Source organism: Hippopotamus amphibius, chromosome 12 (genome assembly GCF_030028045.1).
Source record: "Hippopotamus amphibius kiboko isolate mHipAmp2 chromosome 12, mHipAmp2.hap2, whole genome shotgun sequence".
NCBI lineage: Eukaryota > Metazoa > Chordata > Mammalia > Artiodactyla > Hippopotamidae > Hippopotamus > Hippopotamus amphibius.
In genome coordinates, this window is record NC_080197.1 from 1,047,225 (window position 1) to 1,074,406 (window position 27,182).

Consider the following 27,182-nt stretch of genomic DNA (forward strand, 5'->3'; position numbering starts at 1 on the left):
GGCGGGGCACGGCCGCGGAGCTGGGCGTGGCCGGGGCGTGGCGTGGCCGCGGCGCGGATGGGGCGTGGCCGCGGCGCGGGGGAGGGGGGCCGCGGAGCCGGGCGGGGCGGGGCGGGGCGGGGCGGGCGGTTGGCGCCGCCGGGCCGCGGGGCGGGGCCGCGCCGGGGAGGGGCTGCCGTTGCGGGCGGGCGGCGCAGGCGCGCTGCGGCCGGCGGTTTCCGCGCCCCCGCCCGCCCGGCCCGGCCCCGCCGGCCGGCCGCGCGCCCCCCCGCCGTTGGCGCCGGCATGTCGGGCCCCGGGCCGCGGGAGCCGCCGCAGGCGGGCGGGCCGGCGGGCCCCGAGGGCGCGGACGCGGCGCTGGGCGAGGCGGGGTTGAGCTTCACGACGGCCGACCTGAGCCTGGTGGAGATGACGGAGGTGGAGTACACGCAGCTGCAGCACATCCTCTACTCGCACATGGAGGCGGCGGCGGCCGACGGCGAGCTCGAGACGCGCCTCAGCTCGGCCTTCCTGGCGGCGGCGGCGGCGCCGGGGGGCTTCGCGGCGGCGGGGGGCGCGGCGGCGGCGGCGGCGGGGGGCGCGCCGCCCGTGTACCCGGTGCTGTGCCCCCCCGCGCTGGCCGACGGCGGCTTCGCGGGCGCCAGCCCGTGCCTGGGCGCCGTCGACGTGCAGGAGCTGCGCAGCATGCTGCTGAGCGAGGCGGGCGCGGCCCCCGCCGCCGAGCGGACGCCGGGCGCCGACGGCCCGGGCCCCGGCGCGCCCCGGCCCCGGGCGCCCGACGGCGCCGGCAAGGAGAACGCGGAGGGCGGGCCCGAGGCGCGGGCCAAGCCGGCCGTGCGCGTCCGCCTGGAGGACCGCTTCAACAGCATCCCCGCCGAGCCCCCGCCCGGCCCGCGCAGCGCCGAGCCCCCGGAGCCCGGCGTGGCGGTCAGCAAGTGGGTGCCGCTCCCGGGGGGCGGCGGCGGGCCTGGGGGCGGCGCGGGAAGGCCGTGCGCGCCGTGCGAGCCCGGGGAGCAGGTCCGGCGCGCGCTCGGCCTCTGCGCACGGGGGCCCGGGAGCGCCAGTCTCCCGCCGCAGTGCCAGGAGGGGCCCCGGCTTCCCCCTGTTCGCCGCGGGCTGAGGCTGACCTCGGGGGGCACAGACGCCGCCCCTGGAAGGCGAGGTGTCACGTGCTGAGGCTTCGCGTGTAACATGCAGGCGGCCTCACCCTGCAGCCAGACGGCCGCCGATCTCCCGGCGGCAGCTGTGGGAGGGGGGTGGCCTGGCTGCTGCGCTGTCTCCTCAGCCTTCTGCCTGTCCCGCCCCGTGGTTTCCCCCATTTTGCCCATAGTTGTCAGATTTTGGAGGATGGCCAAGGAAACCACAGAGATTGGTGTCAGAGTGTGATGGGAAGGGAGGTGAGACTGAAAGATGACAGGGCGGCACCTTCCCGTGTGCACTTGCCCCCTGCAGCCCTAGTTGGTAATTGCTGTGTAGGGCTTTCCGTGATGAGGGGCATTCGTGGTAACCGATCCGAGTGCCTGTCTAGTGTGTCAGTAAGTGACTGTGGTGTTTCAGCAAACTTACCTGCCCCTGTTTCTGGGCTTCTTTTGTCTTGGCAGTTTGGTAACTCTTATTCGTCATCCATCCGAGTTAATGAATGTGCCTCTTCATCAGCAGCAAAACAAATGTACAACATTAGTGAAAAACAAAACTGCTGCTGCAACGACCGCTTTGCAGTTTACATACCCTCTGTTCACTACCAGTGCTTGCTCTACTAGTGGAAGTTCTAATCTTTCCCAAACACAGGTAGGGAAAATGACTTGCGAAGCTTTGCTTTTTTGTATTAAATGGATAAATTGTATTTCAGTTATGTCCCAAGGATGTTTTTTTCTTTCATTGAGCTCAATAACTTTTTATAATCGAGGATATTTATGCGGTTGGGAGGTGTTTAAAAATCCTTAGTGCACCTAAAGTTCTTCAGGTTCACATGAATAGCTCTGACGTTGCTTCTGTTAAAGTGTTTTATTTGTGCCTAGAGAGGAGATTGTCACGTGTTGATAAAGTTTCTGTTGCTGTATTTTTTCCAGAGTTCTAGTAACTCATGTTCTATACTCGAGGCTGCCAAGCATCAGGATATTGGATTGCCGAGAGCATTTTCTTTCTGTTATCAGCAAGAAATTGAATCCACTAAGCAGACTTTGGGTGGTAGAAACAAAGCTTTGCCGGAGCAGGTTTGGATTAAAGTCGGAGGTAAGCAATAAGGCAGAAGCTGGCGGGTGCTTTCTCCTTCTGCCCGAGCTTTGCCCGTGATGTCGGGGTTTTTGACCACGGGTGGGGGAAGGGGGAGAGGTGGTTTATAAACATAGGACATCATCTCTGAAGTCTGCTTGCGTCTTGGGAGTCCTTCCATCCCTCGGCCCTGGTCCCTCACTTTGAACATTCGTACGGATTTTGAACATCGGGTTTGTACTTGGCCTGGAAACGCTGAGTTTAGAGGCTCGTGTTTCTTAAACAGAGCAATGAGAGCGTTAGTGTACCTTTCTCGTTACCTTCAAGTTACTGACGGCACTTACAGGTTTGTTTGTTTTTCTTTCTTATTTCATGCTTCATGAGTGAGGCAGGAGTCTGAAATCCGCTCACAGCTTTAGGGGACAATCTGCAAGTGGGCAGAGGATTGAGTTCGCAGCAAGAGGCCATGAGGTGATTCAGGAAGTTTTAGAAATAAAGAAACGGCTGAAAGCAAATTTTGCTTACCTCTGACATTAACTCTCAATCCGTTTTTCCTGGGAAACATTCTCTTTCAAGTTTTCCAAGACAGCTTACACTAAGCTTTTCAAAAGCCGATGAAGACAGGATAGGGATGGAGGGCTCCCGCTTTCCCCCACATCAGTGATTAATTTTTCCGTGTTACTAGGACATGGTATGCAAAAGTATACGTTAACACTTGTAAGGTATAAAGGTTAATGTTAAAGTAGTCCCTGTACTGACTACTCAGCTTAAGAAGCAAAATATTACCAATACTTGTGAATTCCCCTCTGTGTCTTTTAAAAAGTTATCACCGTTCTGAAATTTGTGTTAAGCGGTTCTTTCGCTGTAGGGGATTTGGCTTTGTACAGAACCTCGGGCACGCATATCACCACACGCACTAATGAGAAGCCTGCTGTACTTTGATGGAAATTTGACATATTTCTGTAGCACAAGTCAAAGCTATGATGTGACTATTTCTTTTGTAGGGCGATCTCACTTGTAAGATGAGGGCATGTTTAATCCCAAAACACTTAGGTTTTGTCTTCTGGGCATTGCAGTTAGAATATCAATTGTATTAGAATAATTGCGTATCAAGAAAATCTTTTGGAGAAAATGTTTTTAGGTTGTTTTTTTTTCCCCATTCTGAATATCAGAAAAATCAAACAACTTCTAGGTTTTTCTATTCATAGATGACTGTTAAAACGCCTGTTGATTTAAAAGGGGGACTTCTGACAAGCCGTATTGATTATCTAATACTTGGGGTGTTTTAATTTAGTTTATGTTCCGTTTTATAATTTGAAACCTACAGCTTTGTGCCAGCTGTTCCTGTGGGATTTCCGAGGGCTTCCTGTTCGGTTCTGTGTGCTCCTTACCCATTTGTGTTTATATCTTGGATTGAAAATACCAAAAAATATATTCGGCATTCATGACGGTAAGTTAAGAAGAACGAAAAAATTAAAATACCACTTTTTCCTTCTTTTGCAAAGAAGAAGCGCTATGTAAACAAGCAATAAATAAGAGGAATCGGAGTAGGATACGCCAGTTGGACACGCACATAGAGCGAAGAGCCCTTGGAGAGATTCAGAACGTGGGCGAAGCCTCCACAGCGGCGCAGGCTGCTTGGCCGTCGGCGGAGCCGTCCCAGGCCACCCTCGGGGAGCAGACACAGAGCGGGCCCCAGGGAGGCAGGTCCCAGCGCAGGGAGAGGCACAACCGCATGGAGAGAGATAGAAGGTAATGCCTGGAGTAGATGGTATACAGTTGTCTTAGACGCCAGGCTGATGGCAGTCAGTGGTGCTAACGGGCAGCTTGGTGTAGAAAACAATGGTGTAGCCATTTCTGTGTTCCAAGGGAGAGGACGTGGGCAAGAGTCATCAGTCCCCTCGTTTTGCTGGGTGGGTGGGGGTACCCAAGCCCACCCCCAGGTCTGATGACTCATCAGGAGGCGCGTGGGGAGAGGTCCAGGGGGCCCGGGCGCCAGCTCCCAAGAGCCCCTCCTCCCAGTGGAGCCACACAGGATGCCCGTCACCCCCCAGCACCGGTGACAGGTTCCCAGGCAGGAGAGCTCCGAAGAGGCTCGGGGCCCCGGGATCCTCCTGGGGGCTGGTCGTGGGGGCTGCCCTGGGAATGCTACCTGGCATGCAGCCAAACCCCAGACGCCCGCCCGGAAGGAAAGCTGGTGTTTCACATGAGCCAGTGGCTGAGGGTGGTGGGAGCCCTCCCGAAATCCCAGTTCCCAGGTGCTGGCCGGGGCCGCTTCCGGGAGGGAGTTTGCCTGCATGCTGGCTTCCTCGGTTTTGCTTGGTTCCTTTAGGGATGTTCGAGAAGGAGCCGGTTACAGCTTGTGCGCGTTGTTTCACCTGTAGGTTTCGCTTGCGCTGTTCTGTGTACGGTCAGAAGGTGGTTGATTTTTCTATCACAGCTGGGTTTCTACATGATGATTCCTTCACATAGTCAGTTAACTTATTTATTGAGCACTTTGCCCCAGTTTCTGTTTTAGGCTCAGGAAATAGAGCATTGAGCAAGACAGGTACTCATCTCCGAACCTACAGTGTTGAGCAGTGGAGATGTGTGTATTTAAAGGGATGGATTCAAGCGAGGCAGCTAGACAGCTTTCCCAAGGATGTGTCCGCACACACATGCTAACTGAAGAGCGTCACTGAACTCACCGTGGACCATAACGGGCACTGTTTGAACTCTGACGTTTATTTAATAAGCATTTACCGGATACACACCGTCTGAAAAAAAGCCTTATGCTTACTGTGTGTTGACGGTAGAAGGTTGAATTTTCACGTGCCATTTCCGCGTTTAACAGCCTCCTACACATTCTTTACTTCTCCTCCTGAGCTTCTTGTCTGTAAAATAGGGATATTACCTACTGCGCAGATGGGACTCAAGAGTGAAGCTGAAATGCAGTGTCTGGCCCCGTGCCTGCAGTCACAGAGCACCTGCTGGATTCCTGCTACTGTCGTTACCTTACGAAGTTGCCCTAAAGTTCTGAGGGTCCGGGTGGGAAGATGAGAAACAGGGCTGTGTTTTATAGGTTGTTCAGTGCCAGCTCGTATAGGACTGAGTGTAATACGTAAAAGTTAAAAATGGTCTGAGAGTAAGACTCCTGTTGTGACGTAAATCGTCTCTTAAAGAGACCGGGTTTGGGGATACCGACAGACTGGTCGTCTGTGGGCCTTTGTGAACCGGGGCCTCTTGGAGAATCAAAGCTGTGAGTCCTGGCTTGTGCAAGTTCCTTGGCCCCTGGAGGGCAGGTGAATACCTGTTGAGTGAAAGAATGTCCTGCCCAGAAGAAACTCACACAATTTTGCTTCCAGTCTCAGGGGTTTGGGTCCATCCTTGGTCTAGAGACTTGGACCTGACCCTTGCTCTTGGCTCAAGAGAAGTAAGCGGGGGAAACTCTGCAGGGAGTGCGGCAGGGCTCCGCGGGCCACCCAGGGGGCTGGCGGCTGTAGAGGGGAGCCCCGAGGTGGACGGCTGCCCTTCCTAAGCTCTCCGCGGCCAGGCTGCGAGCTCATTGCTCGCGGACCACAGACACTTGCTCTGTTCCTTTGTTCTGCTTCAGCTGCTCTATGTGATTACTTTGGGTTTTGACTGTAGGCGCAGAATCCGCATCTGTTGTGATGAGTTGAATCTTTTAGTCCCGTTCTGCAACGCCGAGACCGATAAGGCAACGACCCTGCAGTGGACCACGGCCTTCCTGAAGTATATTCAGGAGAGACATGGAGATTCTCTTAAAAAGGTTAGTGTCTAGGCCAGGAGATTTTCAGAGTCCTGTAAATGTATCCGCGTTGTTATTTATCCGCTTTCTTCTAAGGCGTCCCAAACCGTCCTTTGTTTCCGGGAACCTGATGTCAGGTGCCGAGTCCAGGGCACATGACGCCCAGCTCGTTGTTTATCAAGGTACTGGTCACAGGCTGGGTCTGCGGTCGGCTGGCAGTCAGGCACCTGCCGTGTGCAGGGGGTTGTTTGGGGGCTTGAAGGGGTGTCAGGGATCTGCCTGTAGGATGTGAATTTTTTTTTTTTTTTTGCCCCGAGAAAATGTTGTGAAAGGGATAAAACACAAATAGAAAAAAGAAACACAGAGGCGACTAAACGTGAAATAAATAGTCTAGATTTCAAACATGTTCAGAAGGCAGAGAAGAGGCACTGCGGCCTGGCAGACAGGGGGCGCCTCGGGGATGGAGCACTTCCATGCCTTAGTCCAGCCAGCTCAGCCCTGACCCTGTCTTTTTTGGCCGAGAGGCCGTCGATCCCCTGCAAGCCAGAGGGGCTCCAGATGCTGGGCGTGAGTGAGGGTCCCGCTCGCCCCCTCCTTGGGGGTTCAGATGAGAGCACGTTTCCTGCATTGGCTTCTCTGCTCTGCCTCGGGGGCACCTCGGGTCCGGGTACCGGCCTCAGAACTCTGGGGTCAGGGCGCGTGGTGATGGGGCCTTAATGAAAAGCGCCCTGGTTTTGCTCCTGGTCCCACCTGTCGTGTAGTCGCTGTGTTGACGACAGCGCGAGTGGGTAGAGAGCTGAGCGGAGGTTGGCATGATAAACGGGGAACCTTTTTAAAAAGAGCCTCCTGTGTTCAGATCCCAGGGGGCCTGAGCGCTCTCCCCCCGCCCACTTCCGGCCGAGCGCCCCAGGCCGCCTGGGATGAGGCCCCTGGGCTGAGTGCGGAGCATCTGTCTTCTCTGGTTCCCTCTGCGGTGCCCACGTGCATTGCCATCTTGTGTCTCATCCTTTCGTCCCATTCCTTATTCCCACTGTGTGTTTCATTGCCTTTTACAGCGATGCCTGGGTCGCACGTGTGCTAATTGCATCCGTCATGGGTGGGTATTTATAATGTGGTTACGTTATTTTTTAGCGCTAGACTTGATTTACTGTCATAAAATGGAGCTTTTATATTTTAAGAAATGCTCTTAACGGCTGGCTCTGTGCACCAAGTCTGGGAAGTGATTATCTGTGAGTCATTCAGGCGTGACACAGGTGTTTACAGCAACAACAGCAAAGCGGAAACTGTCTCTGCGGAAACTCAAAGATGAAATAAATTAAAAACTTATGGACGTGAATTTTTATGCATATGAGGATTCCTGAATATTTCTGAAATGTAATTACCTTGAATGTGTAGATTGTTTCTGGGTCGGATTACAGGACCCAGGAAGAAACAGGCTGAGGCGACGTCAGCGGCACTTTGCGGGGAGCTGGGGTGTAAAGAGCCTGAACCTTTGTGTCCTTACTGCTTCCTGAGTGACTTTCCCCCTCTTACTTACATGAACTCTTTTGTTCTAAAAGATGCCATACACGAAAGTCTTCTGTGATTTTCCTAAATTATTTCAGTACACATCGCATCCCACAGGCCTTTCCGACTAACCAGGCTTCTGTCCCAGACACGGGGGGCACTTGGAATAAGTCAGCGACCCCGTGGGCCAGGTGGTCGAGGATGAGCGGGTCGCCTCCGTCCCAGTGTGGGGTCTGGTTGACATGTTGCGAAGGTAGTCCTCCCCGCGGTGCAGGGAGCTGGACTCCAGGAGGAGAGGTTGGGGGGCAGGGGTGAGACGCAGACCCCAGCCAGGGGCCGCGGGACCGGATGTGGGGCTGCCGGGCTGAGGAATCGGGGACTGTGGGGCAGGGGTGGTTTCTGGCTTGAGCCGTGGGTGGATGGTGCTGTTTGCTGAGATGGGAAGACGTGGGGAGAAACAGGACGCGTGGGGCGGATGCCATGTTCTGTGTCTGTCGGGCTAGGTTTTCAGTGCCCAGGAGGCGTCAGGGGGAGGAGCTGAGAAGATAGACGAGTCTGCGCGTGGGTGGCTCCCTTTGTTTTATTTCTCCGATGAACACAGAGTCCGGTGAACAGCTGCCCACCCCTCACCTGGTCCGAGCCGTCAGCACTTACCATGTTCAGCACACACGCATGCACGCATGGCACGATTTCAGAGGCCGCGACAGACGCCATGACCCTCCACCTCCAGATAGTTTCGCCTGCGTCTCCCACGTGGCCCGCCGCCACTTTCCTGCTTCACAGGTGGGTAGTAGTTCTCATACCACCTGCTACCCAGTCCCTAGTCCCATTTCCCCCACGTGTTCTAAAGATGACTTTCATGGCTGCATTTTTTTCCAAACCAGCATCCCGCCAGCATTATGCACTGCGTTTAATGGCACGTTTCAGTCTCTAAGCCGCAGTGGTGCTCCCTGCCCCGCAGTTTCTGTTATGGCATTGAGATTTTGAAGAGATCAGGCCAGACAGGTGTCTGTAGAACCCTGGGTTTAGATGATTCGTTGTGTTTATTTATGGAAATTTAAAATTTTTAGAAAATTTTAGAAAATTTTAAATTTGCAGAAAAATTCCAAGATGAGTGCCAAGAGCTCCTTGTGTGCACACCCAGGTTTACCCAGAACCCCCGGTTGTTCACATTTTGCCCCATTTGTTCTGCCTCACGCACTTCGAACCATTGGATGTTGAACTGCAGACACCATGCCCCTTGACATCCGAACACTTGTGTCTGTGATTTTAAAGAATATTATGTTACCTTACGTAACCAGAATAGGATGGCCGAAATCAGGACACTTAACATTGGTGTTTTAGCCTTATCTAATTCCGATTTTCCTCTCGTCCCGATAACATCCTCTACAGCATCTTCCCCGGTCCAGATCCCGTCCAGGGCTGCTGGTGCCGCAGTTGTTGGGAGGGGACATTTTGGGATCGTGACCTTGAACCCCAGCCAGGCTCTGGGGCTGCGGGGCAGCCTCTCGCTCTGCGCCTCCCTCTCCTCTGGCCTGTCACCGTCATCGGGCAGGACGGGGGCACTGCCTCCCCCGCTTTGTCTTCCCTCCTCCATCTGAAGTTGAGCTGGGGGCCGCCCACACCCACATTTCCTTGGGCACCAGCCCCGGTGATTAGGTGCAGCCGTACTGTTATTTATCCCTTTCCTGTGCAGTGGGCACTCTGTCCTTTTTTTAAAAAAAATTAATTGAAGTGTAGTTGATTTACAATCTTGTGTTAATTTCCGCTGTACAGCAAAGGACTCAGGGGTGTGTGTGTGTGTGTGTGGTTTTTCATATTCTTTTCCATCATGGTTTATCACAGGATATTGACTGCAGTTCCTTGTGCTATAATGTAGGACCTGTTGTGTATCCATCTTAAATGTAATAGTTTACGTCCGCTGACCCCAGACTCCCAATCCTTCCCTCCCACACCCCCACCCCCTTGGCCGCCACAAGCCTGTGCTCTGCGTCTGTGAGCCCGTTTCTGTTTTGTAGACGAGACTCTGCTCTTTCTAAGGACAGCGTTTTTTTGTTTTTTTTTTGTTTTTTTTCTGAAAACAAGTTTTATTTAAATAAGGATTTAAATACATTACATAACATTAAAACTGAAGGGGAAAAAAAACCCACCAAAAACCAGTTTGTTACTTCACATGGCATTGGGCAGCTGTTGCTAGTAAGTTGCAAGCTCTACAGCTACATGACGGATACATTGGTTTGAAATTTGTTCCCTTGTCAAAAGTTTACCTGATGGAAGGTTGGCCTCACATTCTAGTTTGGACATCAATCAGCTAGGATATGTCTGGTCAAAAAGACCTTGGTGGCAAGCCAGATGTCCCATCACCTCACTAGAGGGAAGGTGAGGCTCTAAGCTCTGCCCACCTGGTCACATTGGAGACAACAGGGGATCTTTCCCTGATGATCAGACTCCCTGTAGCAGTGCAGCTGCCATTGCTGCCTTACCCCATCCTCCACTCTCAGCTTCACCGAGGGCTGTTCAGGTGGTGACATTCTCTTAGAGCAGGGAACACTGTAGAGGGATTGCTGAGGAGCTTCTGGCCAGACATAGCCTGTCTGTGATCTTGGGGCTCTGGACTTGGCTGACACATCACTGTTACTGCTTTGTTTCAGGCTGGACACTGCCAGGTGCCTACTGCTTGACCTCTGTTTAAATGAGGGACTTCAAGACTAGACAGCATGGCTCTTTTCAGTTTATTGCATGAAGGAGTTACCCTAGTCCAAGTTAAAAGCAGACCCCAAATGGTTACATGATACAAGCTGTGAGGTTTTTAAACTTGTGACAAGGGACAGAAGGGAAATTCTACTCATTGCAAGGAAATCCTCACGTAAGCTTCAGTGAGCCAAACGCACTTAAAACCCATGAACCTTCAGCTGGTCGTCCTTAGCCAGTCCAGTCTCCACGAGGAACTGGCATATGTTCTTGCGCTGGTCACCCGGTAGCTGAATTACTTCTCCATGTTCTGGATGCTCAGGTACAGTACGACTGCAGGCAAATTTCTTCTTAAACGCCTTCACTAGTTTCTTTCTATCGTAATCATCAGTGATCCCTTGGACCGCAGTAAGAGTCTTCCTGCCGTTTCTCTGTGGAATTCTTACATGGGTATAATCCTCAGTGCCAGCAGGAAGCAGATCGTCCCCCTTACTCGCATGCGCAAAGGGGTCGAAAGAGTGGAGGTTCTGGAGAGCGGACATACGATACGATTCCTTTTCCTTGGTGGACACGGCCTGCGGAAGGCGGCGGCTGGAGAAGGCGGGCGGGGGGGACGGAGCGTCGGGAAGCGAGGGGGCTCGAGGGGGAGGCTGCTGAGTCCTCGGCGGCGGCTCAGTGACTGGGCAAGGACAGCGTTTTAGCTGTTGCTCGCATCTGCTCCTCACGTTCTGATGGGTGCGGATGGCAGTTTTTAAAAGCTGGCTGAGGCTTCCATGGTGACCTCTCACGTGGTCAGTTTTTTAAAATCCTGTACTTGGAAAGGACGTGCATTCTCTGGTGAATTCTATATGTTTATCAGGTTGAGGTTGCACCTTGTGGTTCAGGCCTCTCCTGTCCTCTCGTGTCTGTCAGACCCGTTGCTCTGAGACCCCGCGTGGCGCCTCGCACTGTAGCTGGCCTCGTCCCGTCTCCGTGGGGCTCTCCGCGTGGCGTCGGGGGCAACTCTCCCACCTGCGCCTCGAGGTTTGTCATGAACGCCTTGCCTTTGATTCTCTCGTCTCTCTGTACAGATGAAACCGGTTTTCTTCCTCTTCCTGACTTCCTGGTATAATCTCTTGACGTGTAATTGAAACGATCTTTCTTTTTCCTACTAAAAATAGCTTTTGTTATTGGCATTCTCCTATTTACACATCTAGTGTGAGTATCCAACTTTGACCAGACGTCACCTCAAGATGTCTGTTGAATTGTAAAAAGCCCTTAGAACTCAGCTATTTCACTTAAGTTTCGTCAAAATAGACACTGAGAGAGCAGAGTAACAGTTACTAACTTAGCGTTGGCGCAGTTGAGGGTAGGAGACGTCCACTTGCCTCCCTCTTTCACGGTCACCCTGAGTCCCCATGAATCGTGTCCCAGGGACCTTGTGAGAGTCTCGATTGAGCTACCCCTTAACCCCACTTCTGGCAGAACTATTCAAAATAAAGACGCGTGCCCAGGGCTAGCGTCTGCAACGTGTGAAGATTGTTTAGAAAATCTCTTGAAGTACTTTCTTACATCTGAGAGATGATTATTTTCTTCTTTCTGACTTGCATTTAGTTCTTTACAAAGGTAAACTCTACCTTCTCAAATAAGGCAAATGTTTTATAGTTGGGCTTTGGGTATCAGAATATAGAAAATGATCAAACCGTGGTTCATCTTACACTGCATTAAGACGCACTGAAAATCTTTTAAATTTTGGGAAGAAAATTAGAATATATTTATATGCAGATATAGCTTCTGAGTGTAGGTGGTTGTTGCAAATGGCAGATGGCCTTGGTACGGATGGTGCTTAGCGTGTGGATGGGTGGAGTGCCCCGGCTGTTCCAGATGACTCAGAAATTCGAGCAGTGGCGGCAGAGAGAGCGCGTATACTTCCCTTCCTGGACACGAATTCAATATAAACCTACTATAGTCCAGCAACAAAAAGACAACACAATTCAAAAAAAGGGCAAAGGACTTGAACAGACGTTGCTCCAGAGAAGATAAGCAGATGGCTGAGGAGCATATGACAAGATGCCCAGCGTCACTCACGACCAGGGAAGTCAGAAGCACTTTAATGGATGCGAGATACCAGTCCACACCCATTAGCTTTGGCTGTTACAAAACAAAACAACAAGTGTTGGTGAGGATGTAGGGAGATTGCAACCCTTGTGGTTGCTGGTGGGAATGTAGAATGGTGCAGCTGGTGGTTCCTCAGAAAGTTAAACAGAATGACCATGTGATCCAAAAGAATAGAAATTACCCAAAAGAGTAGAAGGCAGGGACTTGAACAGACATTTGTACACCAATGTTCACAGCCGCGTTATTCACAGTCACCAGAAGGTGGACGCGACCCAGTCAGCAGACGGATGGATAAGCAGGATGTCTGAACGGCCAGTGGGTCACGACTCAGCCCTGAAAAGGAACGGCGCTCTGGCACGTGCCCCACAGTATCGACGGGCCTCAGGAGCAGGATGCTGCCCGAGAAAAGGCAGACACAGGAAGACAAAGACCGTGTGATCCCACTTATGTGACGTGCCTGGAGGCATCAGATGCACAGAGTCAAAAAGTAGAATGGTGGGGGCCAGAGCCTGGGGGAGGCGGATGAGGAGTTAGTGTTTAATGGGGACAGAGTTTCAGTTTGGGAAGATGAAAAAGTCCTGGAAATAGTGGTGATGGTTACACAACATTGTGAATGTACTTAAGCCACTGGATTGTACACTTACAAATGGTAAAAATGGCAAATTTTATGTGATATGTATTTTACCACAATAAAAATATATAAACCTAGACTTAATTATGTAAGAATACTATGTTTAAAAAAAAAAAACCACTTACAGAAATGTATACATGCACAGAAATGGAGAGGCTAGAATAATGAGTTCTCACGTCCCATAACTCAGCTTCAGGCATAACTTTGTTTCACCTGTATACGTCCCCATCCACTGTCACCGAATTATTTTAAAGCATTTCCAGACATCACGTCATTTTCGTTAACAAATGTCTCTCTAGAAAGAAAAGCACTGTTTAAAAGCACAGCCACATCATCCTCATCTTCCTTAACCTCCATCCCTGTCCAGATTTCTCCGATGGCTCACAGCTGTCTCTTCCCAGCTGGCTTATTTAAATCGGTGTCTCGGCACTGCGTTTGGCTCATAGATCTTACATACCCTTTGATCTGCAGTGGTTCCCCGTCCCTGTTTACCTTGCTGTTTATTTACTGGTGAGGCTGAATGTCACTGAACTGAATTTGGGTCCACTAGCCTGTGCACAGCAAAGCCAGATACCGACCTTGGGTTGTGGAGAAAGAAAGTGCAGCATTTACTGCAGGTACCAAACAAGGAGTCTGGGTGGCTAAAGCTCAAAAGACCTGAACTTCCTTGTTTGGCACCTGCAATAAACGTTGCCCTTTCCTTCACCACAACCCGGTGTCAGTGGATTGGCTGTACTCTGCGTGGGCGAGTGGACCCAAGTTCAGTTTCTATCCCACCTGGGGTGCCAAACGTGGTTACCAAACCGAACTTGGGTCTGCTCACCCATGTGCAATGTTACATGTCGTGAGTACTTACACTCCGTGATGACTTCAGCAGAGAACTTTTTTCCATGTAATGTTTTTCGTGTAATTTGACACACTAAACAATCTTAACTCGTTTAATATTATTAGACACACGTCTTGTACCACATTAAAGAGAAAAACCGTGCTGTAGGAAAATGTAGGTTTTTAGAGGTTATAGAATGTGTTCATAAGCTTGCCAATCAAAACATGCTGATATAAAGAATAGTTCAATTACTTGCTTCTTAGTTTTCACTAAAGTTTTTAAGTGTTAAAAATTGTAAAACACATGTAGTTAAGCTACCAAAGGTAATAAGGGAAGCATTTCAGTGTGTAGAAAAAGTAGGATATATGTTGTTGGTGAGAGAATGTACAAAGAAGGGAAATGTCTTTGTTAAGGGAAAACAAGGAGAATAATTTTGTCCCAGAGCTGGTTGTTTCTGGCTGGGAAAAAATGAGGGACAAACCAGTGTGGATACAGAAAGTGATGGAAAGATTGTGGAAAAGGAAGCTTAAGGAAAGAGTTCTGCATGGGGTCAAGATTGGCTCAGATTAGACTGAATTTAATTAAGTAAATGAGCTTTGCTATTAAAAGTAAGCTGGTGCAGACTGGATGTGGCTTTCTCTCTCTGTTAAGAGAGCAAAATTTTCCTGGAATATGGAGCTGGTTTTGATAACAGGTTGTAAATCTCCTTCTCTAGCTGACTTTGAGATTTCCAAAAGGCCCCTGAGGCATCTCAGAGAGAAATATTAAACGAGTTAAGATTATTTAGTGTGTCAAATTACATGAAAAACATTACATGGAAAAAAGTTCTCTGCTGAAGTCATCACGGAGTGTAAGTACTCACGACGTGCAACACTGCGCGGCGAGCAGACCCAAGCTGGGTTCAGTCACCTGAATACTGCCTCCTGCAGGATGGGCCACCTTCTGCATCTTCTGTTTCCTGGAGGCCAGTGAGCTTTGGGTTGTCTGCTCACACCTGCCTTCTCCTTTTGTGAGCTTGAGACTGACTCAGCCATTAAAATTGAGGCATTTTACAGTGTTTAGAGGCAGAGTGGCAGGAACTTGACCCGTGGCCAGCAGAGCACTGGGGAGTCAGCTCTTAGTCTGGCCCCGTTGCCACAGCTAATACCGAGCACTCGGGGGGGTGGGGGGGGGGGACAGAAAATGCCCATGGCGGGAGGGGTGTGTAACGGTGCAGAGTGTCTGTGTGGGTGGTAGAAAGTTCTGGAAATGGATAGTCGTGGTGGTTGCAGAAAAGTGTGGACATACCTGATGCCACTGAATTGCACACTTACAAATGGTTAAAATGGTAAAGGTTCCGTCTGTTACCACAACGAACATTTTTTTAAATGGCTGCTTTTTAAAAGACTATCAGAAGGGCTTATAATATGGTCAGGCATTTTGAGAATCTGTTGGAAAACTAAATAAAAACACACGTAAAGGTAACTATTTGAGAAAAATGTTTGAATCCCCATTTTTATCGTCTGTATCCCCTCACAAGATGTGACATACGTTTGTGAGTGACACCTGAACTATATTCTGAAGTCGTTTAGGTCTTAATTTCAACCTTTTGGGTTTTTGAAGACAGCAGTTTCCCATCTGTGCACATGGAATATTAATGGTCATTTCTCAACTTTAGGAATTCGAGAGCGTATTTTGCGGTAAAACTGGCAGAAGGCTAAAGCTGACCAGACCAGACTCCGTGGTGACGTGTCCCACACAGGAGAGTCTACAGAGTAGCCCGGCTATGGAGATCAAGTGACTGAACGTGAACACGGATTCCTGGGACGTAAACGGCCGCTCCTTCGTGACCCGTGAACATTTCCTAGGACCCTGGGACTCTGCTCTGATCGTCTAATTCTGAAGGGACATGACTTAGCTGATGGGACTCCGGTGGGGACTTTGAAAGCACATTTTGTAAAAATATTTATCTGAAACAAAATACTTACCCATTAATGTCCTCTTAGACCATTTGGGGATGAAGACATCTTGACAATTGTAAGTACTTTTTCAATTATCTGTCTGATTCCATCATGTTTTCTTAACATGATAACTTAAAAAGAATTAACATCCTTTGTAATCGCTTTAGTCTTAAAAGGGACATTGCTTTTTACTTATTTTATTTACATTTTAAATATGCCCCCTTAGCGACTAGAACAAGTTAAATTGTTCTTAACTATAAGTAGTTTGGAAATTTTCTTTCATTTGTTTATCGCTTCGCCTTGTGACGACTTCTAGCTGCATAGAACTGTATTGCAGGATGCAGTCCTGTTTTCAACCTTTTTGCTAGAGGTTTTCCAGAGATCGCCTTTAAAGGTGCTTTTGTCCACAACTGAAATACTGTCACAGTGGATTGCTTCAATGCCCTCATTTTCATATTGAGAGTCATTACTTTCTGTGTAATAAACTGTAGTGTTTGGAACTGAGTTTTTCAAATGAGTGGCTTTATTTATTACAACAGATAATACCAACAGACTTTAGTGCAATACAGTCACTTTCAATAAATACTGTCAATAGGAGATAGTTAAAAGTTTGTACACAAAAGAAGCAGGTAAATCAGACGAGACCTTTGTGTGGAAGGGATACCGTACGTTAAATTCTTTATTTTTTTGTAATACTGTGGCCAGTCATTAATCTGAAGATTTCACATATCATTTTATTGAAATGTCTTAGTCTTTACACAAATGCCATGTAAACAAGGTACTGCATATTTTTTCTCGGGTGGAACTGTACAAAACTTGTTACATGTACACCCTAGATCCTGTGGAATGTCGGGCTGGCGATTTTATCACATAGGCCTGTGTCTGAGGTGTGACGTCACAGCCGAATGGACCAGTGTCAGCACATGTAGAGACAGAGCACTGGTGACAGCAGCTCGATGGTGGATGCTCTCGGGGACCAAGTGTCGAGTCGCTGCCGCGGAGGATGGGGAGGGGCAGGCCTCGCTGGACGGCACGGCAGCGTCCGCCGTGGACGCCAGGACACTGCTGGGCCCTGAGGGGCCTTGCAGAGCTGGCTGCTTCAGTCGGCATCGCTTGCTCACTTGCTTCCTGAAGTTGTGTTTTAGGAGCTCCTGGGACCCGATTTTTCTGCGCCCCCTCCCATCACGGCTCCTTGGCAGGCGGAGGTGTCACAGATGCCAGGGGTCCCCTGAGTGCCAACAGCACCCGGAAGGCCAGGATCGCCAGGGAGCCCGGGCTCACCGTGCGCCCCGTCGTGGCCGTCTTTGCTCACGCCAGGCACGCCTTGTGGTCCTTGAGGCAGACCAGGAAGGTGAGTGGAGACACAGAAAGAGGACATCAGTGGTGTGTCTGTTCAGCCAGCCCAACTCTTGGGTTTCTCTAGCTCGTTCTTAACTCTGGGAGGGGCCCAGGCAGGGGAGGCACGCTCAGGCCAGAGAACAGCGAGGGCAGGGGCCCCAGGAGGGGAGGATGAGCCCCAGGGTGCGGGAGTCCGGGTTCTGTCCTAAGCTGGGCAGCACAGACTTGAGAAAAGTCAGCCGGCGCCTGGTGAGGGGTGGGTCTGGGTTGAGCGAGGGCGATGCGGGTGATGATGGTGGTAGCCACGGAGGTGGGCTGGGTGTGAGACAGGAAGCCCCTCCCCGCCGCCACCAGGTAGTGGGCGCCTGGGCAGGTGGGCGGCAGGTGGAGGTCAGCAGAGGAGAAACCAGGAGCGGGGGGTGCGGGGAGGGGTGGAGTGAGCAAGAAGAGGGGCCGACAGGCGTGTGCGTCCTCCCAGGACGCGTGTGCAGGGGAGGTGGCCCCAGGACAGCCCCCGTGAAGGCTCGGGACGGGACGCGGCGGGGGCTGCCCTCCTCCCTCTTGGCAAAGCATTTATATTTGACATGAAAGTGTCAACACGTGGTTCAATTAAGAGAAAATTCTGTTAGAATTTAACTGAAATAGATACTTGATGGCTTTCACTGAATAGAATTTACCTGCAGCTCCTTAACTAAAACAGGCACAGGGCGATCTGTTCATTGATTCGACTTTTACGTATTAAAGTGGTTATGAAAGCAGCTCCTAACCTGGACTCTGAGGATGCTTTGCCAAGAGGAAAGTTGTGCCCTTAGGGACTGGGGTGATGCGCGTGCCTGTCACCCAGAGGTGCCGTGCAACGGTAGCGCCGGTAGCCTCGTACCTTGGAGCCCTTGGTCTCCGTCAGGCCCGTCCAGGCCCTCGCCCGCCGAGCCTTTGTCTCCTCTGTCCCCCTGGTTTCCTGTCAAGGGCGAGGGACACACGCACGTGCTTAGAAGCCCTGATTCAAGTTCAAAGACGGACTTCCACTGAGGCGAGCGAGTGACCCTGCCTTTTAACAAGTCGGGTGCCCGCTTCCTAAGCGTTTCACTCAATCGAAGCACGTTTAGAAAAGGACACACAGCAAAGCGTTGGGCTCGATGGATTTGACGGAGAGAACCCACCAAGGGGTGCGCCGGCATCAGGGCGGCACTTCTGGACTTCTAGTTTCTTCAAAATGTGTGTGCCTGTTAAACGGCTAACTGCTGGTCTTGTATTCCTGAGTTCAGCGTGATTTTTGACAGAGTGTCGAAGGTGTTTTAAATGACCCCTCTGTTCCCACGCCTCCACTGCCAGCTGGTTTTAGTCTTTGTGGCCCGTGGCCTCCGGGAGGTGCACGGAGGCCCCGCTATGAGGGCCTGCTTGCCGGCCTGTGCTGTGTGACGCTGCCTGCAGACGGCTTATCCTGAGGGATGGCTTTGGAAGATTGAGCCTCTTGCCAACACAGTGGCGCTCAGTGAGGCAAACGGCGTTGCTGGGCGCGGTCTGTCCCGCCCGATGTTCGGAGCAGGGACACCCGTTTTCCTTTGGTTTCTGTGTGTCACTTTTCCCATCGCAGAAGGAAACACACCTTCTGCAAAGGATCAGGAGCCCTGGGGCTGGGCAGTCGGGGCCTCCTGTGGGGCCTGGGCGTTCCCGGCCTCCGGAGCTGGTCCCTGACCTGTTGTGTCTCCGGGCGGGGGGCGGGGGGCGGGGGTGGGGGCAGGGGTGGAAGCTCAGCAGTGACAGGGGCTTCTGCCTGGACCTACAGCATGCCTCCTCTGGGGGCTGCCGGATGCCTCCTCTGGGGGCTGCCGGGCTGCCTTCTGAGAACCCATGAAGGTGACGAATGCTGTTTTTGAATTTTATTTTCAGAAGTCCTAAAGGCATTCACATCCCTGTTTGGAAGAAACCTTGTTTGGTCTTTGAGAACAAGCCTCCCTCCCGCAGACTGTACTGGCACAGATGGCCCAGGGATGTCAGAACGGTAGACGCGTCTCCAAGGCAACAGGGAGCTGTCTGATGGTGCACTTGGGACCGGATGAGAAGGCGCATTTGACACGTTTGCCCTCTAGTGTTGAAACTATTTAATCTCTCAATGTCTTAACAGTAATGAAATGATACCTCTAACTATGGAAGCATTTTCATCTGCTGAAGGACTTAAAACGTGACCTCACAGATGAAGAAAGGAACTCACGGAAGTGAGTTTCCCTTGGAAACTTTTTGCTTAAGCTGTTTTTCAAGAACAGAAAATTATTTGGTCAATAAGTTCGGAACGAACTGCAATCATGAGCTTTAAATCCTGAATTCGGGCCGGGAGCCTGGCTGCCTGGAGGCAGGCCAGCGGCAGCGGCAGATGGTTAGAATTCAACGGGAACTAAGTGTTGAAAGCGGTTTTGGAAAAGGTTTGCGGCCAACCGCCCCCACGGTTGTGTTACTGTCTGCCCCCCGCCAGCCCGCGTGGGGTCAGGATTTTCACCTTGCTCCTAGTTCTTTACGGTCCTTAAAATGGATTTTTGAATTCTATAATTTTTGCCTTTGCCACAGAAATGGTCTCACTTGCCCGTTTTCATTAAGGGAAGTGCTCTTGCGTACAAATGGGACTCCTGTCCGTTCAGTCCTCACATTCTTCTCAACCCCTTCTCCCCCAAAGGTTCTAATGGTATTTGAGAAAAACATCCCATTTTGAAAAACGCTGTACTACCCGTGGGTTTAATAAGGAATTACCTGAGCTGGGCCTAAAGCACGTAGGGCTGTACCAGAGACAGCCTAACCTCCCGGGCTTTTCCAGATGAGCCCTGGACCCGGGGGGAGGGGAGGGGCAGGGGCCCCGGAGCAGCTCAGACGTGTGTGGGGTGTCAGACACGAGATCCATCGATCTGCGAGGCCAGAAGGCCCCGGGCTCAAGTCCAGGTGACCTTGGGCCAGTTTCCCCTCTGGGTCTCTTCCCTGCCCTGTCCCCGCAGGGGAGCAGGGAGCATCTCTTCGTGGAGGGGGCGGGTTTTACAGCTCTGGGACGGGCAGGTGTGGCCACGTGCTAGGGTGGACTGCACTCACCTCTGGGTCCGGGGTCTCCCAGCTCTCCGGTGGGACCGCGGTATCCGGGGGGCCCTCGAGCCCCAGGGTGACCAATGGAGCCTGGGGGGCCCGGGGGACCGGGGGGGCCAGCGGGACCTGGCCGACCGATGGACCCCGGCGCTAAGGGCTTCCTCAGGTGCGCGGCTAGCTGTGCGATTTGCTCTTTTGGAAAACAAAAATCAGAAATCTGTTCATCAGAGGCGTGTTATGTAAACCATGAATATACTGCCTTTCAAAGGAAGCTTGTTCATTGACCGAAAAGGCCTTTAACTGCTTTGGGTATGTGACAAATGCAGTCAGAGTCCTCGGTGACCCCAGGAGTGAATCACAGCCCTAGAGAGGAGCCCCTCGGAGACCCCATGAACCAGAGTAGCCAAAAGATGTCCACTTGGTCTATCAGAGCCGAAAGGGCACAATTATCTGTCCCTTGTAACCTCTTCATTCAGCACCAGGCACCACGGTGAACCCTGGAGGAGGAGCCCCATCCAGTACAGAGCCCCAGGACCGTGGGTGGTGGGCCCGCCCGGAGCGCGGCTTGGCTGGAAGGTGGTGGAGGGTGAGGCTGGGAGAGGATGAGGGTGGGGGTCACGGTGAGGCTGGGGGTGGGGATGAGGCTAGGGGGGAGGCCGGGGGTGGGGTGGGGGTGGGTTGAAGGTGGGATGGAGGTGGGGGGGGGCTGGGGGTGGGAGTGGGCGAGGCTGCGGCTCCAGGGGGAGGAGCCTCGGACGGGACCGGACGGGACAGGCTGGAGGGCACTCACCGCTGACCATTCCCCCACACAGCTCCCTGATATGCTGCTCACTGGCTTCTTTCCCCTGAAACGCACCCCAAAATCCATCATCATATTGAAGGGCACGCTGGCATCTCTGAGGCACCCCCACTATCACACGCTTCAGAGCAACCTCGACCGTCTAGAAAAGACTTGCTCTACATCCAGGAAAAGCCCAGCACGGATGAGCCCTGGCTCCAGGAGGGAGACACGTACCGGGACTCCGGGTTTCCCAGTGATACCGGGCACGCCTCGCACGCCCTGGAGACCCACGGGGCCCGGGGGGCCGGGGACGCCGTCTACGCCGCTGGTGCCGTTGGGGCCCTGGATGCCCTTGGGGCCCAGCTCCCCTCGGCTGCCGGACTGGAGGGAGACGCAGGAAGGGGTGGGTCGGGGCTGAGCTGCCCGACGGGCCTCTCCCTCCGGGCCGGCGCGTCCCTGACTCCTGACCAGAGCCGGCGTCTGTGCCCTGCCCGGCCGTCCGCGCCCCGGGGTCGGCCTGGGGGCCCCGAGGAGCCAGCGTCTGCCAGGCACTCACCTCTCCTTTGGGTCCAACAGGGCCGCTGGGACCCTGCAAGAGAGCAGAAGGGAATTGTGCGTTTTAATGATGTCGTGTTGTTAGCTGGTGGCAATTAGTTCCCCAGGGACCGATCTCATTGCTGGCTGGGGATGAGAGAGAACAGGAAGTCGTCCCTGAAGCGGCAGCATGGTGGCCACAGTGGTTACTCCCTTTTAGTCCAGGTTGGTGTCTTTTCCTGTTGCTGAGATTGTATTACAGCTATTGACGTTTTTAAACGTATTTTCCCGAAAGACTGTTACTTGCTGCGTAGCGCTCGTCTCACCCACGGTTACTTTGTTCCCACTCTTCGCTGTCACACGTGAGGCAGCGCTGAGGGTCTCTGCCTAAGGCTCCCCCTTCTCCAGCTGTGACCTCGGGAAGCCGCCTGGCAGGACGTGGACAGGGACGGGGCCCCAGCCAGACAGCCGACGGCCCAGGACCACGCGTCCATCCGGCCGCCGGCCGGCGCGAGCCCGATGCCAGCCTCTGCTCAGGCCACAGCTGGTGCCCCCTCGAAGCCGGAGGGAGACGCAGGGGCCACGCTTTTCAGCTCAGACAGCCCGGGCGGTACGTCGCTGAGCGCACAGCGCGAGGGGCCCTGCGCGCCCCGCAGCAGGTTAGCGGAGCGGGGGTGGGGAACGGGGGGAGCAGTGGGGGCTGTTCCCAGGGTCCCTTGTGTCACGGTCATCGAGGAATTCACCGCGACAAACAGCACCTGCGCACGCAACAGAGCACCTCGGCTCGCGCTGGAAAGGTCGGCTCTGGGCTGCAAAGTTAAGCCTGAGACGCGGGTCCCTGGGGCTGAGCCTTTTCTGTGTCCTCCAGATGCAGGGAAAGGCTCCGTCACAGAACCAGAGGCCCTCGCCACGCGGGGGCCGTGCCCGCTGACGTTGTCCCCAAGCCCCCGGACTGTTCCATTTCGGTCACCTCCTGAGGCGTGACCCCATCGGGGTTCTATGCGAAGCGTCACCTGAGTTTTAGCTCCGTGGAAGCAGTTTTCTGTGGCTCTGTCTCAGCTCTGGCTAATTCACGCTGAAAGGCCACAGGTGGAGCGCAGGAGGGTGGGGTGGGAAACCCTAGAGCCGGGCCTGGGGCCGCCCTCCGCCTTAGGGGCTGGTCAGCGGCCAGGGCCTCAGCTGCCCCTCGGTCCCCGGGGTCCCCGGCTCGGCCCGCCCCCGCCTGGACCCGCACACGCTGCCCTTCCCCCCACCCCACCCGCACGGGGCGAGTTCGTCCTGTTGTCAGAAGTGAGGCCGACGTCGTCACACTCACCAGTTCTCCTTTATCCCCAGGAAGGCCGTCGGCGCCCGCGATGCCCTGAAACGACACAGCCCGAAGTTGCAGAACCATCCACGCTACCAGCCCGCAGCCTTGGTGGGAGCCGGTGCCCGAGACCCAGGCCCAGGCGCCAAGCAGACGGCGAGCAGAGCCTCAGGTGGGTCTAGACTGTTCTAGGTCCCCCTGGGGCTCCTGGGAGGCCGGACGCAGAGCCGCGGGCCCCCCGCCCCTGGGCCCTCCAGAGAGAAGGGGCTGCGTGGAGAGCAGACGCGCGTCAGTCTCCTCCTGGACCCAGGCAGCCAGCAGGCGACACGCCCCCTCTACGGTCCCAGAGAAGCTGCCCGGGCCCCAGGCGGCCTCTGTTGGACCCCAGAGCCAGCTGGTTAGCCTGGGGGGGGGCGGCAGGAGGGGGAAGGAGAGGAGAGAGGTGAGGCGGAGGCCCCCACCCTGAAGACAGCAGCAGCCCCGGCGCTGACCGGACCGCCCGCTGCTCACCTGGTCGCCCTTTGCGCCTGCGGCTCCGCCTGGGCCCTGGGCAGAGAAAGCTCGGCGTTAGAGAAACCTCGGGCTCCCCGGGGACCCGCGCCCGCTTAGAGCCGGGACGAGCGGGGGGCACAGGGGCGGCTGTGGAAACAGCCCCCCCCCCCCGACGTGCGGCGTCCTGGCGTCTAGGTGTGCCGGGCTCCTCCTGCAGAGCCCTCGCCCCGCGTGGGTGCGCGAGCGTCCTCCGGGCCTGCTGCCGGACAGCACGCAGGCCCAGGGTGGCTTCCCGACGCGAGCTGCCGAGCCAGGGCCCGAGGCGCGGACTGATCATCTTTCCTGGGGACTGGGGGGTGAGGGGCAGGTCTGGGAACGGCCGGATCCCCCCTAAAACGCTAGAATGAAAACTGTCCGTCGCTTGGATGGCCGTGTGAGGAAGAACCCGCCCAAAGGGCGGAGCGAGTGAAACTTCCCTGTGACCTCCAAGTGCAGATGCGGGTGACCGTGGCGGGTCCAGGAACTGGCCCCCCACCCACCTCCCTCTCTACCTCTCAGAGGCCCTGGTGTCCCCGGCGTGTCCCTGACCCCTGGAACTCCCCGCCTGCAGGCTGATGAAGGGCCCGCTGTGCCAGCCCCAGTGCAGGGGCACCTGAGACGGCGGCTCCCGGACCCCGTCGCCGCGGGTGGGCGGGCCAGCGGGCGGACGGCCAAGGAAGGCACCTGGGGTTCCCCTGGGACCTGGTGTAGCGTGGCCTGGCCGGAGCCCAGACACAGCCCACAACCTCTTCCCGGAGGCCCCTGGTCACCCAGCCTGGGACCCTCTGTGTCCCAAATACATGGGACGACGGACCGCCACAGCACGCGACCACTGAACACCTACAATGTGAGGGGCCTCTGGGGGCCTCTGAGGTGGCGCCTCTGTGTCCCGTGGACTGTGGGGGTGGGGTGCAGGGGCAGGACACCCCTGCCGGGACAGCCACTTACCCGGTCGCCCACGCCACCTCGGAGGCCTTGGGGGCCCGGCAGGCCGGGATCTCCCATGCTGCCCTTCCGGCCCTGCAGACAAGGGTCCAGCGTGTCAGCACCACAAGGGAGCCCCGTGGAGACCCCTCCCCAGCCCGGCCGGCCCACCTGCGGCCCCTGGGTGCAAACCTCACCCACCTGGAAGCCACGGATGCCAGGGGCCCCCGGGGGACCTTGTGGGCCCAGAGCCCCCTGAAAGACAGACAGTGTGAGTCCAACTCTGCCTCCCCACGGGGGCTGGGCAGACGCAGGAGGTGGTCCCCAGCCGTCTGGCCCAGTCACTGGGGAGAGGTGTGGGGGGTGGGTCCTGGGGGGCAGCCGGGGGTCGCAGAGGTCAGGCGTGCCCTCGGGACCCGGGCGTCAGCCGGGCTTGGTGCCGGGCACTGATGCCCTGGGCCTCCCTGGGCACCGAGGCCGGTGGTGTCACCACCTTGGTTTAGGTGGGGCCGCGAGGCGGGGGTGCTCCCTCGGCTGGCTGGGTGCTGGGACCTTGCTTCCTCAGCACGGAGGTCTAGGGCAGGACCGCACGGGCCTGGCCACCACCATGTCCCAGCTCTCACGGGCTTGGCCCGTTCATGCATCCAAAGCGCCACCCCAGGCCGCACAGAAACAGGGGCCGCCGGCCGCGGCCCCCTGCCCACCCCCACCCCGGACTTCATTCCCCGAGGACTCACCGCGGAGCCCCTGTGGCCAACCTCGCCGCGCTCGCCTGGCACGCCTGCATCTCCCTGCGTGGGGGGACGGGGGGGACAGAGGGTGTCAGCGGGGCCACACGCGGGGCCACGCACACTGGGTCGGGGCTGAGGGCTGCGGATACTCACGGGGACACCGGGCTCTCCCGAGGGGCCAGCCTCGCCCAGCTCTCCGGTTCTGCCCTGCAGGGGAGGGGCAAGCCCTGTGTGAGCCCTGCCCACCTCCCTGCCCAGGGTCCTGGCTGCAGCCTGTCCTCCCCCCCCCCCCCCCCCCGCTTCCCTCCTCTCCCCCTTCCCCTCCCCCTCCCCCCTGGAAGGAAGAAGCCACATACCAGTTCTCCTTTCTCACCCTTGGACCCTGCTCGTCCAGGGAGACCCTGGAGGTCAGAGGTTGGAGGTCAGCATACAAGGCCAGAGGCAGAGCATCCCCCGAGGGTGAGGGGCTCCTACAGCTTCTCCAGCCTTGTGGCAGAGCCCCCTGTGTGCGCCCCCACTCAGGAGCCCACTGGAGACGACCCCTGGCATCGTCCCTGGGGCCACGGCAGGAGCCCCGTGCACTCACCGGCAGCCCGTCGGGACCCTTCTCTCCGGGGGCACCGCTGCGACCAGCGTCTCCCTGGGGGAGTTTGGGGGGACACGGGGTGCTGAGGCCCTGGAGGCTGAACTCCCTGCAGACCCCTCCTCCCCTGCAGACCCCTCCTCCCCTGCAGACCCCTCCTCTCCTGCAGACCACCGGCCAGGACCAACCTTCTCGCCATCGAGTCCTGGCAGGCCGTCCCGGCCGTCCTTGCCCGGCATGCCCTGGAAATGGGGGATGGTGTGAGGCCTGGTGGGCAGTGGGCCCCTGCCCCAGCCTGGTCCCCCTCCAGACCACGCCCTCCAGGCCGCTCCCTTCCCCATCCCCCCGCACCGGGTCTGCCCTCCTGGGCTCAGGGGGCAGGTGAGGGCAGTGAGGAGGCACTGGACCACGTGCTGCCCCCACGTGCACCCCGACTCTTCGCCGCGCCCCTGGGAAGTCCTGCTGTGGCCACGTCACAGATGGGGAGGTAGGCTTGGGAGCCAGGGTTGGGCTCCGGCATATCTGGTCCCACAGGCACGACTCATTTTGGAACCGTGGACGTGGCCACGTGCTGGGAAGGCGGCAGGAGAGCCGCTGGGGTCCCTGCCTCCCCTCCTTCAGCCCTGCCTTCCACCACCAGGCGCTGCTGGCCCTGGGGGCCTCCCGGGGGCCCATCCTCTAGGACCGGGGTGTGGGGGCCAGGAGGAAGCGGGGGTCTGGGCTGAGCACGGCACGTGGCAGGGGTGAGGGGGCACAGGCGCAGAGGGCCAGAGCTCGGGACCTCAGAGTGCCCCCCGCCTGCGCCACCGGTGCCCCACCGCCCTCACGTGCCTGCAATACAGCTGAGCTCAGCCCAGGACCCGCCAGCTCTGTGTGGTCCACACGGCAAAAGACTGTGCAGCCTCAGGCAAAACGCAAGTGTGCGGGCCGGTCAGCCACGCACAGGCATTTCCAGGTGCCGACAGCAGCGCTTAAGGCAAGGGAGGGCCAGCGGCCGCAGTGGCCCGAGGACAGCCCAGGGCATGGGAGGGGGACGACTCCCCAGGGAAGCAGGTGCAAAGGGCAGGAAGGAAGGGGCCGGCAGAGCAGCCCAGCACCCCCCGCACTCACCGGCTCTCCCACCGGCCCGGACATGCCGAGAACGCCTTTAGGACCAGGCCTGCCCTGAAAGATGGCAAGACGCGGCAGTCAGGACCACGGGGACCGCTCCTCCCAGATGCCTCACGAGGGCCGGGGAGGGGGCCGGGGAGGTAGAGCCGGGCGCCTCGGACGTGCCGTGCCCACCACGTTCTAGACTTGGGGTGTTGAGGTCGGGCGGGGGACAGCGTGTAGGCCAGGCCCGACCCCCAGGGTCAAAAGGCCCGTCCACTGGGGCGCTATCTTAGGGTCCTGTGGACGCGGCGGCACTTGCGCGGCTGCCTCCTGGACCTCCGGCCAGTAGGCTCAGGCCGGGGGAAGATGGGATTGGTTTGGAGACCGTCACTTCAGTGCACGTCACGAGATGCTTAATCATCTCTCGGCTTCACGTCTGTTCTGCTTAACCCGAGAGTCGTTTGCTCTGTTATCCGTCTCACCGCTGGGCAACCCTGGCATAAGGTCAGGCCCCACTGCCCACAGCCTCTCGACAGACGTCAGGGGCCGGGATTCGCACCCAGAGTGTGGTCCCCCGGCCCCTGCCTGGCTGCTCCCGAGAGGAGCTTGTGGAGGTGGCAGTAGCTCCGAGGAGCCACGGGGGAAGCAA

At 55.7% G+C, this 27,182-nt stretch overlaps 3 protein-coding genes across 13 annotated transcripts in view; 1 reads left to right on the forward strand and 2 right to left on the reverse strand.

Annotated features, from left to right (window-relative positions):
* The first annotated feature begins 252 nt into the window (after positions 1 to 252).
* Positions 253 to 16,626, forward strand: TCFL5 (transcription factor like 5). Of its 11 annotated transcripts, XR_009048344.1 has the most exons (8): positions 253 to 935; positions 1,602 to 1,788; positions 2,070 to 2,232; positions 3,717 to 3,963; positions 5,839 to 5,980; positions 8,067 to 8,248; positions 15,368 to 15,726; positions 16,487 to 16,626. XR_009048344.1 is itself a non-coding variant. In XM_057701195.1 (7 exons), exons 1-7 carry the CDS (start codon positions 286 to 288, stop codon positions 15,408 to 15,410), a joined length of 1,614 nt encoding a protein of 537 aa, XP_057557178.1. In that variant the 5' UTR covers positions 253 to 285; the 3' UTR covers positions 15,411 to 16,173. The 11 variants fall into 11 exon arrangements, 10 of the variants coding, with proteins under 10 accessions (XP_057557178.1, XP_057557175.1, XP_057557177.1 ...); XM_057701195.1 differs by lacking the exon at positions 16,487 to 16,626 and having other exon boundaries at positions 15,368 to 16,173; XM_057701192.1 differs by lacking the exons at positions 15,368 to 15,726; positions 16,487 to 16,626 and adding an exon at positions 12,490 to 13,038.
* On the reverse strand, positions 9,918 to 10,808 carry LOC130832656 (eukaryotic translation initiation factor 1-like). The gene has a single exon (XM_057701204.1). It carries the CDS (start codon positions 10,696 to 10,698, stop codon positions 10,357 to 10,359), a length of 342 nt encoding a protein of 113 aa, XP_057557187.1. The 5' UTR covers positions 10,699 to 10,808; the 3' UTR covers positions 9,918 to 10,356.
* A 165-nt stretch (positions 16,627 to 16,791) lies between the features above and the next one.
* Positions 16,792 to 27,182, reverse strand: part of COL9A3 (collagen type IX alpha 3 chain) — a 30,038-nt gene continuing 19,647 nt past the window's right edge. The window contains 16 exon segments of the mRNA XM_057701191.1: positions 16,792 to 16,982; positions 17,869 to 17,946; positions 20,061 to 20,243; positions 20,842 to 20,896; positions 21,067 to 21,213; positions 21,389 to 21,421; positions 22,682 to 22,726; positions 23,183 to 23,218; positions 24,152 to 24,223; positions 24,329 to 24,382; positions 24,865 to 24,918; positions 25,012 to 25,065; positions 25,215 to 25,259; positions 25,445 to 25,498; positions 25,630 to 25,683; positions 26,552 to 26,605. Coding sequence (XP_057557174.1) covers positions 16,792 to 16,982; positions 17,869 to 17,946; positions 20,061 to 20,243; positions 20,842 to 20,896; positions 21,067 to 21,213; positions 21,389 to 21,421; positions 22,682 to 22,726; positions 23,183 to 23,218; positions 24,152 to 24,223; positions 24,329 to 24,382; positions 24,865 to 24,918; positions 25,012 to 25,065; positions 25,215 to 25,259; positions 25,445 to 25,498; positions 25,630 to 25,683; positions 26,552 to 26,605 — 1,209 coding nt within the window.